Source organism: Fusarium proliferatum (genome assembly GCF_900067095.1).
Source record: "Fusarium proliferatum ET1 genome assembly, contig: FPRO_scaffold014, whole genome shotgun sequence".
Classification (NCBI taxonomy): domain Eukaryota; kingdom Fungi; phylum Ascomycota; class Sordariomycetes; order Hypocreales; family Nectriaceae; genus Fusarium; species Fusarium proliferatum.
This window is the reverse complement of record NW_022194803.1, coordinates 324,690-339,352: the sequence shown is the minus strand read 5'-3', so window position 1 is coordinate 339,352 and position 14,663 is coordinate 324,690. Positions and strand designations below refer to the sequence as shown.

General features: G+C 48.6%; 7 protein-coding genes across 7 annotated transcripts; 3 read left to right on the top strand and 4 right to left on the bottom strand.

Annotated features, from left to right (window-relative positions):
- Positions 1-181: 181 nt before the first annotated feature.
- On the bottom strand, positions 182-592 carry FPRO_04069 (uncharacterized protein; the record flags this gene model as incomplete). The annotated part of the gene is made up of 1 exon (XM_031223811.1): positions 182-592. The coding sequence occupies one exon, from the start codon at positions 590-592 to the stop codon at positions 182-184; it is 411 nt and encodes a 136-aa protein (XP_031089133.1).
- A 916-nt stretch (positions 593-1,508) lies between these two features.
- Positions 1,509-1,899, top strand: FPRO_04070 (uncharacterized protein; the record flags this gene model as incomplete). Its single annotated transcript, XM_031223810.1, has 2 exons — positions 1,509-1,766; positions 1,816-1,899. 2 exons carry the CDS (start codon positions 1,509-1,511, stop codon positions 1,897-1,899), a joined length of 342 nt encoding a protein of 113 aa, XP_031089132.1.
- A 1,122-nt stretch (positions 1,900-3,021) lies between these two features.
- On the top strand, positions 3,022-3,628 carry FPRO_04071 (uncharacterized protein; the record flags this gene model as incomplete). Its single annotated transcript, XM_031223809.1, has 2 exons — positions 3,022-3,268; positions 3,321-3,628. 2 exons carry the CDS (start codon positions 3,022-3,024, stop codon positions 3,626-3,628), a joined length of 555 nt encoding a protein of 184 aa, XP_031089131.1.
- Positions 3,629-7,317: 3,689 nt separating this feature from the next.
- On the top strand, positions 7,318-10,011 carry FPRO_04072 (uncharacterized protein; the record flags this gene model as incomplete). Its single annotated transcript, XM_031223808.1, has 2 exons — positions 7,318-9,436; positions 9,488-10,011. The coding sequence occupies 2 exons, from the start codon at positions 7,318-7,320 to the stop codon at positions 10,009-10,011; spliced, it is 2,643 nt and encodes an 880-aa protein (XP_031089130.1).
- A 66-nt stretch (positions 10,012-10,077) lies between these two features.
- On the bottom strand, positions 10,078-10,752 carry FPRO_04073 (uncharacterized protein; the record flags this gene model as incomplete). Its single annotated transcript, XM_031223807.1, has 1 exon — positions 10,078-10,752. One exon carries the CDS (start codon positions 10,750-10,752, stop codon positions 10,078-10,080), a length of 675 nt encoding a protein of 224 aa, XP_031089129.1.
- A 566-nt stretch (positions 10,753-11,318) lies between these two features.
- FPRO_04074 (uncharacterized protein) lies at positions 11,319-12,677 on the bottom strand (the record flags this gene model as incomplete). Its single annotated transcript, XM_031223806.1, has 1 exon — positions 11,319-12,677. The coding sequence occupies one exon, from the start codon at positions 12,675-12,677 to the stop codon at positions 11,319-11,321; it is 1,359 nt and encodes a 452-aa protein (XP_031089128.1).
- Positions 12,678-13,190: 513 nt separating this feature from the next.
- Positions 13,191-14,382, bottom strand: FPRO_04075 (uncharacterized protein; the record flags this gene model as incomplete). Its single annotated transcript, XM_031223805.1, has 2 exons — positions 13,191-14,314; positions 14,358-14,382. The coding sequence occupies 2 exons, from the start codon at positions 14,380-14,382 to the stop codon at positions 13,191-13,193; spliced, it is 1,149 nt and encodes a 382-aa protein (XP_031089127.1).
- Positions 14,383-14,663: the final 281 nt, after the last annotated feature.

The window sequence follows — 14,663 nt, the reverse complement described above, 5'->3', positions numbered from 1 at the left end:
AGGTTTGAACAATTATAAAAGTCATCGGTGTAGCGCAGCTAGGCATCTCAAAACTTTTGTACCTTTTCAAACTTCTACACGTCATGCAAACTGCTCTTTGTCTCCGCTGGCGACATTTCAAAGTTGGGTAATGAAGCCTTACATACGACGCCATATGACAACTAGCCCAACCGTCCCTTACCTAAACATACTTGCGCGAGCCAAACCAGTAGACCAAGGGGGGTACGGCAATCTCAGTGGTAGTAGCTCGTTGCAACCACGGAAATCCCCACCCAAAAACCCCAGCTGAAATCGCTCTCCCGATACCGCCCAATACCAAACCAGCCAATAGAATATTCAAAACCAGCTGTCTTTCGTTGATTTCGTAGGACGTCCAGCATAGCGCAGCGCCGTATGCAATGTATGTTCCACCAAGGAAACGGATCTGTGAATCCATGAGGGAGACGGTTGATGGAGGGAGTTTTGCGTGCTCAGTTTGGGAGAGATATTCTGTTATCCCCCGGACGACATGCGATGCGCCATTATAAATGATCCAGGCGGAGAAACCTTTGAGCAGGGCGGGGGTGTATTCGGTGGGCATGAATTGGGACATTCTGCTGGGAATTCGGTGGAGATTGGAGAAGTATCTAGCAGTGCACTTAAACTGATAGAGCCGATACTGTTCTGAACACGAAATGGCTCCAACGGGCTACTTATAGTCCTATAATATACACTCAGATCTTTCCCACATATCGCGCGCCTAATTGGACACATGGATGTTGTCGTTCGAAACGGGACAATATCTTGCCGCTGACCTATCAGCGCTCTTAGCGACGAGGAAAAGTCGCCGGGTCGGGACGATTCTCTCGTCAGCGACGCTCACAGAGCTCAGCTGGCGTGTGTACGAATAATGCATGGATGGCCGGAAACTAAATTGATCTGAGAGCTTACGGCGGATATAAGAAAGTTATGTCCGTGGTTGTCCAAATTGCGGCGGAGATATGCATAACGCTAACGTTCAACCGTCCTAAAGGCATGGTGAGAATTCAGGACCACTCGATTGAAGATATGCTTTAAGATATTTTAGCATATTCCTACCTTAGTATCTTTCTGCCTCATTACCTCTAATCAAATTATTATGGTGTGCCAAGTGCATTACGTTCATTTTCTCATCACAGCGCTACTTCATCCTCTCCAAAACCGCAGCGCTCGACTACACGAAACAGCACGTACTGACAAAATCCGTAGAGCTTCCCTCGCTTTTGTAGTTGTAAGTCTTGAAGTGTTCGATTATGAGGTCATTGTGACGAGAAATGGTCCCTTCTAAACAAGAACTCCTTCCTCGTCTATTTTATGGAGCAGTGACGATGCCCTTCACGTTATGATATCATCTTAACATTCAACCTTCTTCTTGAACCAAACCTCAAAACTTCAAACTACCACTCTCATCTCCATCAAATCACCAAAAAAATCATTACAAACCACCAAAGACTCATCATCTCTTGCCCCTCAACGCACCCATCTTCAATATGGCAGACCTTCCCACCAAAGACGACATCAAATCCCAAGCCGTCGACGGCCGTCCCATCACACAAGTCGAAGCATCAGCCATCGCTTCAGAAGAATCAGCCCTTACCGGCAGCGGCCCCATCAAAGGCGGTGCGGCAGCGACTGCTCAGAGTCTACATGACAAGCAGCAAAACTTCCTCGAGACGGCGGGCGAAGTCGTACGAAAACCGCCCACTGAGGTGACCAAGGAGGATTCCGCCGAGGTGCAGCGCGCAGAGGTAAGATATCGCGATGATTTATGCGATGATGATTTACTGACCGGTGTAGGCTCGCGCCAAGGGCGGTCCTCCTGGAAAGGGATCGACGGCTGCCGACGTGCAGTCTGTTGCGGACACGAATATCCAACCTTAGAATCAGGCTTTACTCTTCCAGAGTGATACCGGGATGGAACAGTGGCGTGCGTTGCTTGAGAAGGCTCCTCAAGAAGGACCACAAAGGAAAAGACATTATTAGGCACGAAGAATCGCAAGAAGAGGCCGGCACGATGGCAGGGCTAATACAAAGCTATTATAACCAACATTCAAGTCATCATAACTGTATTCCACTTATGTCCCGTGGGATATTTGTGTCGTAAATACACGCTGCAAAGACTGGATTGACACTCAGCTAGAATATCCCTTCATGACTATGATATGAGTCTACGTTATTAATTCACAGGACTATTTACGCACAACTGAGTCTGGCCCAAATCTATTTCTAATTCGTAGCTCCAAGGCATGAAGGCTTCTCTGACCGTAAATATCCTATGGTTTCACTCGAAGCAATTTTATCCAGAGACTCACCAAGCCCAGCCCTTTTTCTTTTTCACGTTCGCCTAACCACTTCCCAAATCAGGTAATATACCCGTACAAGTGATTTCGGAGATCGGCCTACTGATTTTGCCCATTCAACGCTCTGTTGGTTGTTATGCTGTTGGTTGTGTTTTGTCCCACCTCTACATGCAACTAGGCAAATCAGGAAGCGCTTTGACATTTCAGACAGGCAGTCGGAATCAGTTCAGCATTCTCATGGATAATTCAATGGTCAAGATTGAATGTACAAGGTCATTCATTCATAAGCCCGCCGCCAGTCTGAGTCCTATTGGTCTCCATTCTTTCACTTGGGAGATGTTTTGAAGATATGCTGTTCGACCGTCGTCGGCGAACCAACCCCCTGATCACGAGTTCACAACCCCAGCATGATCATCTGCAGCTTGGCCCGCAACTAAGCTTCATACGGACTACTACTGCATGAAGACTGGGTATGCAGTCCTGATTCATTTGGCCATCTGTGAAGAGGTTGGCTCGGATACCCGGATGATCGAATACATATATCGATAGCATCCACTCCTTATGTAGAAATGGCATTTTCCCCTCTCAAATGTGTCCACCTTGAAATTTCGAGCGTATGGTCATAACTTAAGCCAAGCCCAGATGGTAGGATCCGATACCGGAAATCTTGTTTGGTCAAACTGGCCAATCATCCCCTCATACCATGTCTTTCCTCGTGAAACTCGGTCTAATATTCTCTGTATTCACGACCTGGGCATCATGCTTCAGCAAGTTCTTGCGGCCCCCAGAGCAGGACCCAGATCAAGCAGTCGACCAGGACATGACCAAGAACAACCATTATGAGGACGGAGAAATGATCCCGATCCTATACAACACCAACATTAAAAAGGTTGACCTCTACATATGGCAATTCATTGACGCTGAAAAGAACACAACCGCTCGTTTAGAAAGTAGTTGGACCTCCTCCCTTCTGTATATCGTCTTGCTGATTGAACTGCCTAGACGATGGTACATCTGATTCTACCGGCTGGAAGGCCCAGTATGATATTTCCAACGCGACCGAGAACAACGAAGATTGCATCTATTGGTTTTCTTTAATGGACAGCACATATAGCAGGACACTAGCAAAGTCCCAATACGTAAACGTCAGCGCGCCGAAAGCCGAGACCACGACGGATTCGCCCACGAGCAGAGATGCCAGTCCTACACTTGAGCCTAGTTCTAAACCTGGTTTGTCTCGCGGTGGCATTACCGGTGTAGCAGTCGGCGCCACAATTAGAAGTCTACTGATTCTTAGGGGTATTAGATAGGTTATTTAGAGAATGCAGGCAAGAAGAAAGAATAAGGGGATACTGGCAGAGCTTCCTAGACATTGCGCCCCAGAACAACCTCAGTCTGAGAGGCCTAAGAGTAAGCTCCCTGCTGAGCCTGTGGTTTTTCCTCCCGAGCGTCCAAGAAGTCCTCCTAGAATCTATAAAGCGCCATAATTAAAGCAACAAGAGGAATGCTTGGCATGACAATGTATCATAATCTAGGCACTTCTTGTCTTGTAGTATCAATTTATTTGTCGTTCGTGTTTCAACCTAGTTATTCTTTTCGCATAGCATGCCATTTGTTCCAACAATTCGTCATTCAGCTCAATTGTAATTGCAGCTCAGCTGGGTGACGATGCTAAGTACCTATAATTAGGTATCCCACAGCCTCGGCGCTTACACCGCCATCAGGGCAAGGACAGATTTGCCGCTGTGGCTTCTACACGAGCCCTTCTTATCGAATCGTCCTCCCCTAGGCCTTGAACTTACCGCCGAGTGGCTTGGGGCGTCTATTCCAATGGCGGTTATTTTCAGACACTCAATGAAGCCACCTGTTTCACCTAGCGCTGGGGAGCAACATTCATTGTCATCAACTTCAGCTTCACATGGCTCCGTGTTTTACCAATAAATGATTCAACATTATAAATCTCAGAGATATATCTTTCATTCTACGAAACATCTTTCTTTCCCAAACTCCTCCATATTCTCAAAGTCTATCTCTGTAACGGCTTTATATGTGATCCACCATGCCTAGTAAGTCATATCTATGCTGATTCCGACCTTTAAGACGTTACCTCGCTAATACTTCTCTCGCAGAATGGTGTCAGTTTTCTGGGTGCCGGGAAAGGACCCGCAGCAACAGAGGCAGGTTTTGCATGTCCCGTGAGTATCCCCCGACCGTTTCCAGGGCATCGTAGATCTTTCTAACCTGAATCATTGCAGATTCTTGCACTTTCGATAAATGCCAGCTCGATGTATATCAAGACGGATATAAGTATTGCATTAAACGTTAGCAGTGCTCCCTGTTAGTTGATGCCTAGCTAACATAGTGCACGATAGACATTTGCGACTGGAACGACTGTGGGGAGAAAGTAATTAGCAAAAGCTATGCCTATTGCTCTCGCCGTAAGCCTGTCATTAAATTCGGATATCCCATAATCTTACATATTTATATGCTAGATATCTGCTGGGAGGGAGATTGTGAGGAAGCAATAGCCCAAGAGTATGAAGATGTCGACGAAACATACTGCATTTCTCGTAAGCTTTATGACTTTCCTGGGGCAAGTACATAGGGATGTTCTCTATAACGCACCCACTTTGTAACGTTCACCTGATTGTGAAGCCCCTGCGCTAATAAGTATTTCTTCCAGATAAATGCATTATTGAATTATGTTCTCGGTCAGGAGATATCCTATCAGGCAAAGGACTCTGCACTGTTTGTAAGTAATGTGTGGCACGCTACTAATCTACACCCGTTTTTCTAAACTTTCTTTTCAAACAGGTAATAGTGTGTATGAGTTATCTCATGAGCAATTTATGAGGGAGTCAAGAGGCAAGGTTTCTATCCCTTGGCAATGCCTTCGCCAATCAGCCTCTTTTCATACACCGAAGAGCAGACAAAAGTCTGATTAGATAACGCGGTCTTCATGTTCTTTCTCAAATCAGTTCAGGCAGTGTACCAGCTGCCTACACAATTGCCTAAGTTAACTGCCCAGGGACTCCCACAAACGGTCGAGGATTTCACGTATTTGTGCAAGATTTCATACATCACCCTCTCTTTGGTCGGATTCGAAGCCGGACTTTTAAGTTTGGGAATGGCAATCCTGGTCTTGCTGCTTATTCCGGTTGATCATACAACCGGTATGGGCTGGGCTGCGTTACACCTTATAGCTGATTGAGCTACCATGCAGACGTCAAAATGTTTCGGTTTGGTTTTTGGAGGATAGATTCCTTAGCCATGTGCATTGATTGCCAATGGAGAGTACGGCAGATTGGTCAAGAATATTTTAGTTTTCTGGAAGATCAAAACATCACTTACTGAGTCACTTTTATAGTTGAATCGGATGACTACATCATGGCTGAGGCTCTTATTGAGTACGTCCTTTTCGTTTGCGATTTTTCGGGTTGAATAAAGTTTACCAGTCTAGGGTAAGCGAAAGCCTGTTTTCAGCTGAGCACCATCAGGTAACATCGTGAAAAATTGAGTTCACGAGTGTCGGAAATTGGCAGGAAATTAAACATAAACATTTTCGGACCAACCTAACCACAATCTACCAACCTCACCGTTTCCTCACAAGGCAGCAGTACTCCACTGATCAACCGACCGAGCATGTGCTAAAAAGTCTAACTTTCAACGAAAGAAGAATGCAAATGGTGATCTTCACTGATTTTGCAAATCTTTATACCATAAAGCCGCTGTATTTCCCAGCCTGTAGATCTTTACACGTGGTATTGCAGAGCCCAGATGTCATGGCTGGCTGACTGGGCGCTTTGGGGGTGATTTGGGGGTTCTTGCCTGTCGGCCGACACAACGTTACAACCTTGATGAAAAAATCCTAAGGCTGAAGCGAAAGCACCGACGGAGCCTCGGGCCGGGCTAAAGAGAAGAGTGCCAAGTCTCCGAGATGATTCAACTTCCATAACGGGGTTAGCTATCTAACCGCGATAATAAACTGAATCACTCACTGCCTTCAAAAACGGGTCATCGCCAGCTCTCAGGGTCCTTGCTTCGTGTCAACTGTCACGAGCTTCTTCCCGTCTTCTTGCGGATATTACAACGTCAGTGGCTGACTCTCATCTAACCAAGCGCTCTCTTCTCCACGAAAATCACAAAAGCCTCAAATTTAAAATTGCCCATCAGCCCAGCGCGTAAACGTGCATGTTCGGCTTCAACTGCTCTCCGTCGGCCACCGGCAACTTCTGTATTCAATCTAGACCAGGGGTATTCTCACCAATCCCTGTAACAAATCGCGCGACAAAAGGGCCTTCTTGCCTTAGCGCTTATCCCTGACAGAATAATTGTTAAGAAATCAGTGGGAGATTGAGTGGAGAGACTAACAGTGATTTTTGGAGGGGGGCTAAGCGACAACAGCCTGTTTTGAGATCTAGACCCAGCTGCTTGGGCGAAAAAGGAAATCACCGGACTTAAGCAGGGGGAAGAAGTGCTGTTGGTTTGGAGATGTGACAAATAGTGAGGAAGCGAGACGACGAGATTTGAGAGAGGCATTTACTAGAGAGAGAAGTAGAAGCTGAGAGAGTTGATGGAAGAGTGGTCTGTCGACAATCTATCGCGGTGTGAAATGTCATTCTGTCAATCGGAAACATTGATAGCTCTGAGGATCATATCGTCCGGGGTCCGACGCAAGGGTCAGCAGCCTTACAGCAAAAAAAGAGCCATCATGTTCCTGCACTAGCACTAGCCAGGGGTTAGCTCGACCCTCACCCATCCACAACCGACCCAACGTGGTTCTTGGCTGTTCATCCCAAATTGTACGCCGTCCACATGCCAGTCCAGGCCACTAACGACGAACTACGCCTCTTTTCCAATAATGGCGCCTCCATCGTTAAAAACATGACGCTTAGCCTCTTCCTCCCCTCTCCCTTTTCCCGCATCCCATCAGTCACACTCTTTTTTCTGAACACTCTTGACCGTTTGAGTCAAGAAGTAACACCAACTACTGCCCACGATGGCTAATTCACTCTTTACTTTTTTCCTTCTCACATTCCTTTCATTCTTTGTTTCCGCTCAGGACGATGTCAACCCCGGCGACGTGAACCCCGTGCCCCCCGTCGGCGAGATCAAGACTGAAGACCCCATCTCGAGTCCTCTCACCGAAGGATGTCCTCAGCCCTGCAGCATCGCGGGCAACGACCCTGCCAACTGGACGCAGCTTCACAGCCTGGAGGAACTCGCAGGGTGTTCTCTGCCCATGCTGTTTGCGCTCAATGTTGAGAATGATTACAGCGAGAGCGCGACGCTGTACACCTGCGTTACCGAGACGAGCTCTACACAGACCAAGAGGGATGAGGTCACCAAGGTCCAGGCTAGAGCGGCCGAGAGCTCTGTTTCGCTGGCTAGTAACTGCGGTGCTGAGAAGGCTACCGTGAAGACTACTTCGGCTTTTGGAAAGGCTGTTCTTCGATCTGGTAACAGTGTTGCTGCCGCCGCTGGTCTTTTGGCTGAGTATCTTGACAACGGTGCTACGTGCGGTACTACCATTCTCTTCGCCAAGTCTGGCTCTTCCATTGCTGGTGTTTATGTCGGCGGTGAAGTTCAGAAGGACAGTGCTTCCAACATTCTTCGCCAATCTGCTTCTCGTCTCCAGAAGGGTGTTCAGGCTTTCCAGCTCTGCAATGCTAACGACAAGACTGCTCAGACTATCGGTCTTTACGCAGCTGATAACGTGAATGGTCTTGAGGCTGTTCAGAACGCTGTGAGGACTTGGTCTCACGGTCAGTGTGTCAGCATCGCTCAAGCTTCCAAGGAGTCTATCAACCTTGGTGTTCTGACTACCACCACCGTCAAGGCTCGCGATGTTGAGCTCCGCTCTCGTTTCGCAGGCGTTGAATCTCTTCTCGCCCCCCGCGCTGATTGCAAGGCTATCCAAGTTGTCTCCGGTGATTCTTGTGCCTCGCTCGCCAAGAAGTGCAAGGTCACCACCGCCAACTTCAACAAGTACAATCCCGCCAAGAACTTTTGCTCTACCCTTGCTCCTAAGCAGTGGGTTTGCTGCTCTGCTGGTACTCTTCCCGACAAGACGCCTCAGCCTAGCAAGGACGGTACATGTTTCATTTACAAGATCAAGTCTGGCGATGGGTGCTACTCCCTCGGCCAGAACTTCGGTATCACTCAGAAGTTCATTGAGGACGTCAACAAGAACACCTGGGGTTTTGCAGGCTGCAACCGTCTTCAGCTCGGTCAGCCTATCTGCCTCAGCAAGGGAAAGAACCCTATGCCTTTGGCCATCGCCGGCGCTGTCTGCGGTCCTCAAAAGCCTGGATCCAAGAAGCCCTCTAGTGCCAAGACAGGCTGGGATCTCGCCAACATGAACCCCTGCCCTCTCAACGCCTGCTGCTCTGGCTATGGTTTCTGCGGCATCACTTCTGAGTTCTGTACCAACACTACCGCCAAAGGTGGTGCCCCCGGTACAAGCCAGCCCAACACTCCCGGCTGCATCGGAAACTGCGGTACCAAGATCGTCGGCAATACCAAGAAGCCCGCCAAGTTCCTCAACGTGGGTTACTTCCAGGGCTACAACCTCGGCCGACCATGCTTGAACATGGACGTCACCAAGCTTTCCGAGGTCACCACTCCTTACACTCATATCCACTTTGCTTTTGCCGGTCTCAAGTCCGATTTCTCCGTCCTTCTCCAACCCGATGTTCGTGCGCAGTTCCTCAAGTTCAAGGAGGTCAAGGGCAGCTTCAAGAAGATCATCTCCTTCGGTGGTTGGGCCGGCTCAACCGATGCGTCAACATATCAGCTTTACCGTGATGCTATCAAGCCTGCGAACCGTGACAAGTTTGCTTACAACATCATGACTGTTCTGAACAACCATAAGCTTGATGGTGTTGATTTCGACTGGGAGTATCCTGGCTCCGCTGGCTCTGACGGTTCTTCTACCGATACTGCCAACTACGTTGCGTTCCTCCAGGTTATGAGGAACAAGATTGGAAAGAGCGGCAAGACTATCTCTGTTGCTCTTCCTGCTGCGTATTGGTATCTCAAGCCTTTCCCTGTTACCAAGATTGCGCCTCTTGTTGATTACATGGTCTACATGACCTACGATCTCCACGGTCAATGGGGTATGTCTCCTCCCTTGGCTCTCAGTAATACTTCATACTAACGTTCTATAGATTACGGCAACAAGTTCATCAGCTCCGGCTGCCCCAACGGCAACTGTCTCCGCTCCCACGTCAACAAGACCGAGACCCTCGACTCCCTCGCAATGATCACCAAAGCCGGCGTCGACCCCGCCAAGATCGTCATCGGCATCTCCAGCTACGGCCGCAGCTTCCGCATGAAAGACCCCAAGTGCACCGGCCCAACATGTCAATTCACCGGCAGCTTCAGCGTCTCCGAAGCCGAGCCTGGTGTCTGCACCGGCGAGGCTGGATACCTCTCTGACGCGGAGATTCGCCTCATCGCGTACGATGCTAAGCAGGGCAAGAAGGGCGTTACAGCAAAGACGTGGTACGATAAGGACTCGGACTCGGATATCATGACGTTTGGAACCAAGGGTAAGGGTATGACCGATTGGGTCGCGTATATGGGACCTACGACAAAGCAGAAGCGTACGGATTGGGCCAAGAGCTTGAATTTTGGCGGTGTTGTTGACTGGGCTATTGATCTGGAGACTTGGTTCTCTCCTAAGCCTTAGATAGTTATCTTCTAATGTTTCCGACACTACGGATTATATATACTAATAGCTCATGAATATAATGAACTAAGACTGTGGTGCCTTGGCGTCTTCTTCGTATTGTTTCCATCGATATTCCCTCTCAATTCCTTTTCGCCGTTGTGCCGTATCACAGAGCTTTTCATTCCCGCACTCACATTCTGCGCCCTCGCGGAGCCAGCGATATGTAAGACTCCACCGGATCTTCCGTAGTCGTACTGTCCCATCAGGTAGAGTATCTGTTTTACGAGATTTAATCCCGTGAGTCCAGTGTAATCGTGAATCACCGCTCATCTGCATCATACTCCTCGGCAATAAGTCAACCTCGATCTTATCTCCTGTTTCTTTGTTTGCGAATTGCATGAAAAGTGGTGAACCCAGAGATAGTGAGTACAGCTGATCGAAGGGGCCGTGGGTGTCAACGTGAGGCGGGATCCCTGTTCCCGGGGCGTATTGCTGCAGACAGACTTGATCCGGGGGACGACCTTCGGTTGTTGGAAGCAAAGGAACTAGCCAATCTGGAAAAGGCTTGAAGGGTGTTTCCTCATCGATGCCGAATGTTTTGTAGCTGAATGTGTAGCCGTAGTGAAGTGATAGTCGTCCCCCTCGGACTGGCCATTCTAGCTCATTCTCAAAAATGTGGATGAGTTTTTGTTCATGCTCTGGTGTGATAAAGTCTTGTTGCATGAAGATCCCTGAGGGCTTGATTGGTAGTTCCTCCATTTTGAGTGCTATAAATCGATGTATTTCATGTTTGAGTTGTGATGAGTGAGATAATCCAAGGTCAGATCTCGTACGAGATGAGTCCACGCGACATGCTGAGTTTTCATATCACGTGATGTCTTCACGATGATTCTCATTGACAACATTAAAATACGCCAAGCATCATAAGCGACAAACTCAATCAGCTCAAAGTTATGGGTTTATCTTTTTAAAATATCTCATGATTCCCCCATACTTCTGCTCTCATTAAATTGTCGCACCGACTCCCTTGCCTTGATAATCAGGTCCCCGCAAGTGTTAAAGGACTTCTCAATCGACCCCGTGCGGTCTTCGTCCAACCGATCGCTAACTTCGCCATGTGCAATATGAATCCTCTGTTGATCTTTATCAATAGAATCGTGAAGATCATGCTCCGAAAGGGTTATGTTGTTCGCGGCCAGTATCGTCATGGCCGCTTGCGTCGCATGAGTACAGCTCCCAGATATCATCAGTTATAGATCGAGGCGATTGAACGTATAGTTTGTCTTACCAATGGAATTCCAGGTCGTGGCCGTCCACCTTGTTGATCATGTCCAAGCACTTCCGTGCAGCTGTGACCAACCCTGACCAATTCGATGGCAGCAATGGGGTATCAGAATCGGCGGTTTGCGAACTTCGCCAAATCTCAACAATCGCTCCACCCACTCCTGATTGCGTAACGTCGCCTGACGAACAGAAAAGATGCAGTGGTAATACGTCACATGTAGTTGTTTGAAGAAACTCAGCTGTACTTCGTTGAAAATTGGGTCTCCATCTCCCCTGAATGGCCCAGGGATCGACTCGGCCCATTTCTCCAGCATTTCGTCCAAACGATCCGCCACGGTTTCTTGTTGATCGAAAGAGAGTTGCCAAGCGCGAACTGAATATACCAAGTCAAATATCTTGCCTTGGATAGTCGCCAATCGAGCGCGATACTTGAAGATCTCAAAGCGGCAGTCATCCCTAAGGTTGTGTAGAATACCTCCATCTTCGTCAGAGAGATCCGCAACTGAAGGATCAATATCATGCTCTTGCATCAGATATGGCTCGCCTGTGAGTAACGACAGATCTCGGTCGATGATGTACGCTATCCAGACAGGTTTGGCGGATTCCCCGACCATTTTATGAAATCCCAATCTGTAGACCAGTTTGACAGCTATGGCGTGCATAAACCCGGCCCCTTCTAGGTTCCACGTCGTCATGAAATAGAGGGCTATTCCCAGCACGATCTTGAGTCCTGTTTCATTTGACAACATGTACAGATGTCTATCGACATATGCGCAGGCCGAGCCGATGAATTTCTCATCATCTCCTGGGTAAGCATTCTCGGGTTCGTTTCTCAGAGCCAATGCCAGCATGACATAAATAGCGCACCACTCATTTTTCGTGCCACCCTGCTCTCTGCAGTGGTTTTCAAAATACTCATAGTCAAGTTCACTGAATAGTGGCATGGCTTGGTTGAAGCCACGGAAGTAGTCATTGATAATACATTCCTGGTTCCACTGAGTATACCGCGATGGGAGACCAGCAACTGACGGTGGAACGTCCCTAGAGTGAGGATCGAGCCGTCTGGCCACTCTGGGCAATTTTGGGTGCTCATGGTCTTGCTCGTCGCTCGGGTCATTCGGATCCTCGTCTTCCAAGGCGGAAGTGCCATAATGGTAGCTCTCTTTTGGGTATATTTTCGTTACTGTGTTGAATTCGAATGGTTCGTCTTCGACGCCGGCCATCTCGACATCATCGTCTTCGCCGATGAGGGTATTTCTTTTACGCGCGTAATCTACAAGGACAGCCTCAAGTTCTTTGGCTGAAAGGTATCGTTCGGAGCTGCCCTCAGCTGTCTCGACGGGCCCACCAAAGCGTGAAGACTCGCTCTCGTTCGTGTCTCTACTTGCGCTGATAAGCATGGATCTTTTCACCGTCAGACGAGTGTAAGGTAAGCGTACGGTTCCTGTGAAGCCTGGGGAATTGGGCTGTCCCTGACTCGAGTAATGTTTATGTTCCAAGCACAATCGGTACCGCCCAGTTTGCAACTAGAGCATGTTGATGTTGGGCTTTTTGCATCGCAGCGAGAATTTCTTTGATGGCACGGTTCGCATGTCTGGTGAGTGGTGACCAGTCAGCACCTGCATGCATGCATGCAATCTTGTGGCCAACTAACCTCTCGTCTAAAAACACTGTAACGTCTTCGATCCAGATCCAGATCCAGATCCATTTGAGAAGTAGGACTTGTTGTATTTAATAGATTGAGACTGTGATGAATGTTATGCCATTGACAGGAGAATATTATGAGGGAGATTATCTTATGTCCCGTCTGTCTTATATCCCGTCTGTCTTTGACGTTCGCCGCTGTTGTCCGTATGCGTCCCGCTCACAAGCCCAGTCCAGTTTCTGACAGGTCGCAATCGCGTCTCAAACCTTCAAATCTGCTGCGTGGCTGCAGCTGTCGTGCCGTGGAGCGGCTCATCCATCTTGGGAGATCTGATCCCCGGCTCCGGGCTGCCCTCGACGTGTTGGAGTGACTTGTTCATCTTGGCCTCTGGCTCTGGCTGACGCTTGATATCGCAGACGAGCTGACCTTCTTTGGGATACCTGACCTCCACTGTGAACCCACAGGACTTCTCCAGTCTTCTCACCATGGGCACTCCAATTGCGCCAGAGTTATTGAAGATTTTTGCCGTCTCGCAGAATTTGGCGTCGCCATCCCAATCTTTCCCTTCTTCTGCATCAGCGCCCGAGTCGACCCATTTCTGAATTAATTTATCTTTGAAAAAGCACTGCGCAAAGTCAACGAGGAAGGGCTGGAATGTTGAGGGTTCCACGACCACATTGCGAGGTGAGCTGTCGTCTAGTATAATACCGCGCTTGTTAATCTCATACGCCGCGTCAATAGCTCGCTGAATGAGGCATGTCCAATCTTGCTGCGTTGTAGGCCGGACTTCCTCCTCAATAAGCTCATAAAGATTAACACCTGGGATGTGTTGGAGGAGGATACCATAGACAGTTTGGTAATCTTGTTTTGAGGATGCTGGAGTACGTCCTGGAGCGACGATGCGTACCAACCCGTAAAGCTCTGGGATCAAAACACCTTGGAGGTCTTCCAAGCGATCGTAGACCTCAGCCTCGGTTCTGAAATGCTGATCAGTGATCCTCCAGAGCGCCGCTTCAAATCTCACGATGCCGTTGGACCCCTCCCGAATCTCCGCTAGGGTACGTGGAAATTCCGACGTGGCTTCGTTATGATCCATCTCTTTGAGGAAGGCGTCCATGGCACCTGTCTTTAGAAATGACTGGTAAGCAGTTTCGACTTGAGCGGTGCACGGAATATGCTCGTCCCTGTAGTCACGAAGGTCTGTCCCGTAGCGACGATCGTAGACCTTGAGAATGGCAAGGCGATCGTGGAAGCGGACTTGCATGACGGGGGCCATAGTCTCTGTGATAACTCGCTCAACGGCTACAGAGATGTCCCTTTCCGACATGGCCCATGAGCCGCTGCTGCCTTCGAGTATCTGCAATTGTATGACCCTACCAGCCTGGTATTCGGCTGAACTTGTTAGCGGTGAAATGAGCGATGGCCAAGAACCTACGAGGGCGGACTGAGGGTTCCGACATGTCGAAGATGAGAGAAATGATTCGGTGGTGAAGGCGATGAGTGCTGCAGATTCTTTTGCTTGAATACTTTGAGGAATAAGATGCCTTGATGTTGTTGAGAGAAGCTGCTTGAAGGACGTGCCGAGGCGGGTAGAGCAGTTGCTCTGAAGCGATACTGACACTTTAGGTTATGTCTTGACACTGTTGGCCAGTTTCATTGGAGAAAATTCATAAGTGGGAGGGGAAGAAAAGAAAGCTCACACACCAAGCAACTAGCTCGACTTTGCAGGACGTTTGACAGT